Source organism: Merops nubicus, unplaced genomic scaffold (assembly GCF_000691845.1).
Source record: "Merops nubicus isolate BGI_N331 unplaced genomic scaffold, ASM69184v1 scaffold19393, whole genome shotgun sequence".
In the NCBI taxonomy this organism is placed as follows: Eukaryota; Metazoa; Chordata; class Aves; order Coraciiformes; family Meropidae; genus Merops; species Merops nubicus.
The window spans coordinates 26,606-32,391 of NW_008597197.1; the positions used below are offsets into that span (position 1 = coordinate 26,606).

A 5,786-nucleotide genomic window follows, 5' to 3' on the forward strand; every position below is an offset into this window, starting at 1 on the left:
CTGCCTCTGGTATCTCAGATTAACCTTTTGGTCCAACTGCTTTTGATGTCATCACGGCCTTCTACTTGGTTTTAGCAAGACCTCTCCTTCAGTACTCTGGCTTTTCCTGTTCTACCTGGCTGCTAAAATATTTTGCTATGGATATAGAGCTGGTGTGATGCAGTAGGCTGTTCATGTTTGGAGACTGAGTTTAGGTAGTAGCCCTTTCTTTCTGAAAAGATTTCTCTGGTTGGAACTATGAATCAAAGCAGGTTGCTCTTTTGGGAAGTAAGAACCTGCCAAAATCCAGGTGTAGCCGCCGGGGTCATTCCTTGGGCTACAGAGCCAAATCAACCAGAAAAGTCTCCTGCTCTGTCTTTGCCAGGTCCCCTGGCTGTTTTAAGTGGTTCATACTTTTACCTGGAGCATAACATACTGCTTTGCCAGCCTTCTGTATTGATCCGCTGTTGTCATTCTGTCCTGCTAGTGAAACAGTTCTGGAAAACAGTCTGAACACTGTCTTCCTCTGCTCTGAAGTGAGCTTGCTCTGCTCATGCTACTATGTTCTGGCACTCCCACTGAAGAAGAAATGTGTGCTAGAAAAGAGTGTGGTTGAAGAAGTCTGTTCAAGTGGTGTCTGTTGAAATCAAATTTCCTTTAAAATTAGTTAGGAAGACAAAGAAGCTCACCTGTGTTAGAGAAGGAATGACCCTTCAGAGCAGAAGTGACTATGCTCATTTGTTGAGGTTGTCAACTTACCATTCTTATGGCTCTCAAGCCAGGGGGGTTAGTCTCCTGCTTCGAACCCTCTACTGATGTCAGCAGAAGACTTATAAAAATGCTTTATTAGATTATGCCCTCACTGTAGTAATGAAAACTACGTATTAACGTTAAGTATCTTACATGGCACTTGGCTTGTAGTAGAGAAGCTGCTGCCCATTGGATATATGGCTAGTTCTTGTGATTTTTTTGTTGTGTTTTGTTGTTTTATTTTTCCCTCCCGGTTTTCTCTTCCTCAGTATTTCGTTACCTAATGTGTTACTAAATAAGCAATGGAAAAAAAGGATTGCCCACACCAAGAATGGTGTGTTTAGGGGTGCTTGTTCCAGTGAGGTTAACTGTGAGTGGCAAGTACTGCTCTTACTAATTTTTTTTTTTTTTTTCCAAAGTCTGTCCTAGTAATTCCTTTAACCATGTGTTTTCTTTATTCTTGCCCCTAGCTTTCTGTAGAGGTCGTGTTGTGAGGGTGCCCAAAGGTCCTCTTATTCGAGTCGCGGGCACAGAAGCGGTGATTCCTTGCAGCGTTAGTGACTATGATGGACCCAGTGAACAGAACTTCGACTGGGAGTTCTCTCGGGAGACGGACTTTGTGCGGATAGTGAGTACCTGGGACTCTACATTCACCTCTGAGGAGTACCAAAAACGCGTGGGCCACGGGGATATCAAACTGAGACGGAGAAGCAACGATGCTGTGGAACTTGTGATTAGAAATATCCAGCCAACTGACCAAGGGAGATACAAATGCTCCACACCCAGCACTGATGCCACCGTTCAGGGAAATTATGATGCAGAGGTCCAAGTGAAAGGTATTTCTGAAGAGTGAGGTGTGCTCTAAATTTCTTTTTGGTGTTGATTATAGATGTACCCTTTAGAACTCTGAATTTCTGTTGCATATGAGCATTGTGATTTTTTAATTTCCTGTACCTGTTTAGTTCTCCTGAAGCCAAAACTGAAAACTGGGAAGTATGAGGCAAAGCGAGGTGAAAAAGCAAAGCTGTTTACTATAAACACTACTTCCCTTTTTTCTGTACAGTAAATAGTTAAATACAAATGGGAGCACTAAGCAGTGTGTGTGCTCCCATTTTGCAAACATCTCCAGAAAAAAAAAAAAAATGTTTAATATACTTAAGCCTCTAGAAGAGGCTTAACTTGAGGTAAAAAACACAGCCTGTCTTCTGTCTTGTATTTATTGTGTCATTGAGAGATCTTTCTGTATGAAGGAGGTAATCTTCCTTTTCTCCTCTAGCATGTTGGTAGTGCAGTCATGCCCTAGCTTTGCACTCTTATTTAGGGTCCTTCAGTAATAACCTGGGAGACTGTTTTTTTCCAAGTGTATTATTGTTTACTGCCATGAAAATCAAGGTGATTCTGGATGTGAATAGTCAGATTGATGATGTTTGGATGAGAAACTGAAGTGAGGGGAAGGATAAATGAATTTGAATGCTTATCTTGGCTTGTTTAAAGTGAAGAACTTCCTTTAATTGGGTTTTCAGCTGAATTTCCTTGTTCCTGGAATATATTTGTGTGGAAGAAGGAATGGTTGGCCAGCTGTTGTTTAACTGCTTCCTATCTGAACAGGTCAGTGTGAGTGTTCTCTTCTTGCTTCTGTTTTATGATACTTGTGTCTTTTTGTCTTTTTTTTTAATAGTGATTTCAGATGGCTTATCGGTGAGTGGTTCAAAAGCGCGTTCCCCAATGTCTCTCAGGCTGTCTGAGGGTGATTCCTTCAAGTTGCGCTGTTCAGCAGTTACCACCTCACCAGAGCACACTCACCTGCACGTGACTTGGCAGATCAAAAGTGCATCGACTTGGCAGGACATCCTGTCTTTGACTCATGAGGGCAAATTCCAGCCGGGTCCTGGCTATGAAGAGCGCTACCGTGACGGAGACATCCGCTTGGACACAGGGGCAAATGACACGTATCGGTTATCTGTATCCCAGGCCTTGGAGGTGGATGGGGGTGCCTACAGGTGCCTTGTCAGTGAGTGGGTGAGAGGGGCAGACAGCTCATGGCAGAAGATTCAGGAGAAGAGCGTGGACATAGCCAGTGTGACAATCCAACGGACTGGTGAGTGTTACTGATGGGATAGGGTCACAACTGGAACCTCTTACATGTGCAGACCTAGATTTATCTCATCCTTAGTTCACTTCAGATTGCTTCTGGTTTTTGTATTTCTTAAAGAAACGTTGTATTTAACTCCTGAGCTCCCTGAACCTTCCCTCTGCTCTCTCATTAACAGAGGGTTGTCCCATAGCACTAAACAGCTGCACTTCCTCAAAAAGTGGCTTGTGATTCAATGACAGTTATGAAGTTTTTCCATATGTTATTTATTAAAGTAGCATAGAAATATTAAGAGAAAGGAGAAAGGCAGTGATAACTTAGCAGGAGAAATTATCCGGTGATTTTTATCACTGACGTTGGATCACTGGTCTGATTGCTCCACCATGTTGGCAGGGGTGTAGGACAGCAATGGTTCTGTTAAACACATCATTGCATGCTTGACTAAGGAGACAAAAATACATATAATGCTGTGCTGATGATATGCAGGTATCCCTGCCTGTATAGATTTCAGGAATAGAGGCACTAAGCACTTAATTGCGTTAGCATTACCACTGCTACTTGGAGGATGGAAAGCAGGGAGGGTGACACATCTTGTCACTCAATAGGTGGAAAAACAGGCAATGATGGTCCCTCAGAAATAGGAGATTATGATGATATTTTAGAAATGTTCAGACAGTAAAGGATATTTTTTCATTTTTGTAATCCTTTAATCGCTATAGGGAGAACTCAGAACTGCTGGGTTTTTTTGGCTAGCTCATTTGGATATACTTTTAGTATCCTGGTGAAACTTGACAGGATCAATCTGCTCCCTCTTTTTCAGGGTGTCAGTTACATGGTAAAGCTTGTATGTGCTCTCTGCTGAGGCAGGGCTTGCTTAATTAGAAGCTGTAATTCTCTATTTTCTCACCCTTTTGAGAGTTTGGTTCAAGTAGGTGGTGTTTAGTTGGAGGCTGAAAACAGGTTCAAGATATCTAGGATCAGTAGTAGAACAGTTTTTCAATATGGTTTGGGTGTGTGTTTTTGTTTGTGGGATTTTTCTTTTTTTTTTAATTGAGGGTTTTTGAGGTGATAGAAGCCTCATCCCTAGAAATATTCAAGGTCAGGTTGGACTGGGCTGTGAGAAATCTGATCTAGTTGAAGATGTCCCTGCTCACTGCAGGGGGGTTGGAAGGGACATTTAAAGGTTATCTAGTCCAACTCAAAGGATTCTGTGATTTTTAGCGTAGTCATTAGCAGCACTTGCAGGGGCATGAAGGCTTTTTTAAGTTATGCTAAAAGGGGTAGGTTATTTTCCAGTAAAACTTTGTGGAAATTTTTACTCACACAGCCTGTGGTAGGACTTGAAGAGCATCTTATGCAGACGTCTGAAACCTCTGCACTTCCATGCTAAAATGAACTTGATTTGTAAAGGTATGCCTGGTTGCTGCACTTCCCTCATTCTCATGTGTTGTAAACTATGGGGTTGAATTTGTAGAAACAAAAAAAAAATAATAAAAAAATAAAAGTAAAACCCAAACAAAAAGCAAACCAACAAACAAAACAAAAAATGAAAACAAACCCAAAAGATTAATTAAGATATCCAATGGAAAAAAGTCATGCACAGGCTACTTGTGCAACTGAGTGGGGTTTTTTTCATGTTGTTGTTCTTCTGTATACTTGCCCACTTACATCTCCAAAAATCTTGATATCTTTGGGCCAGACTTTATTCTCGTATGTCTTTTTTTAATAGTGCCTTGTACAACAGGTATATAACCCTAAGTGAGACTTTCAGACATGTCTGCAACCAAAAACAAAAAGGAGCATTAAGAATATACGTACAGATAAACTCTTCTTTAGTCCTTCTGTATGAATATACTGCCAGATTCTGAATAGAGAAATGTTGCTCTTAACATTGCAGATGAGTCTTATTTTTTATTCTGGTGTTAGTCTGTTAAATTAACTAGGCTTTCCCACTGATTCCAATCCCATGATAAAGCAGTGAGGGAAGTCACAATGAGATACTCATCAGACAGAGGACTTTGCTTTACCGTTTGGGTGAGGCTTGCTACTCTCTGTTCAGTGGGACTGCTCTGCGCAATCAGTTGATGAGCAGTGAGATGAGTATTGCTTGGGTTTATTGGCAATAGTTGTGGCTGCTCAGTTTGGATCTGGCCTTTATAAGTTGTTTCTCATTCCTGATAATAATCCTGGAAAACTTTTACTGATGGGTACCTATTGTGTAGTAGCACATGGTTTCACACAGAAGTCACTAATCTACACCAGAGATGTAGCTGCTTATTCAAGGCAGGAGTCTATATTTTTGCTTGAAGACTTGGTTGTAGATCTGCTGAAAAGAACCATTGCTGTAGCAGCCCTGCCTACTGGCCTCAGTTGAGACTTTAAGAACAGCTGCATCACACATTGTGGGAACTGTGCTTCACTGAGATCCAAATCTAAGTTTTAAGCAGTATAGAGTAAGGGAATGAGCATGTGAAGACATGGTGTCCTGATAACTTGGTGAATAATTTGCCCTGAGGTTTACAACCAACATACACAGCGCCCCCAGTTCACCTGTCACGAGTAACTAAGGTCAGGTTATCTATCCCGGGTCCTGACACTTTCATCCCATGGCTTTCTATTAAGAAAGCTGTGGCCAGCCTGGTGTAACCTACAGGATGCAGGTGATCCTGTTTGATTCCTGGCTATGCCCATATGCGCTATGTGTATTTAAAAACATTCACTGGCCAGTGGAGGAGTTTCTTAAATATGTTTTAAGTGGCTATTGGTATTGCTTTAGAGTCCCAGTGTGTGTTGGTCAGAGCAGTAGCAGGACAAGTCAGCAGTGTAAGGCATTATTGCTGATTTCTGATTGCTTCCATTTTATGTTTCTGCAACAGACCTGAGATCAGTCAGGACTTCAATGTGTGGTTGTGGCTGCTTCTTATCTAACTCTGTTCTGTTAATGGAGCTCAAAACCATCTCAGCA

The 5,786-nt window shown here is 41.6% G+C and overlaps 1 protein-coding gene across 1 annotated transcript in view; it reads left to right on the top strand.

Moving 5' to 3' along the window:
* Positions 1–532: 532 nt before the first annotated feature.
* Positions 533–5,786, top strand: part of PTGFRN (prostaglandin F2 receptor inhibitor) — a 35,880-nt gene continuing 30,626 nt past the window's right edge. Inside the window, exons 1-3 of the mRNA XM_008936641.1 lie at positions 533–542; positions 1,200–1,565; positions 2,408–2,827. Of these exons, the coding sequence (XP_008934889.1) occupies positions 533–542; positions 1,200–1,565; positions 2,408–2,827 (796 nt within the window). The remainder of the gene's footprint in view (positions 543–1,199; positions 1,566–2,407; positions 2,828–5,786) is intronic.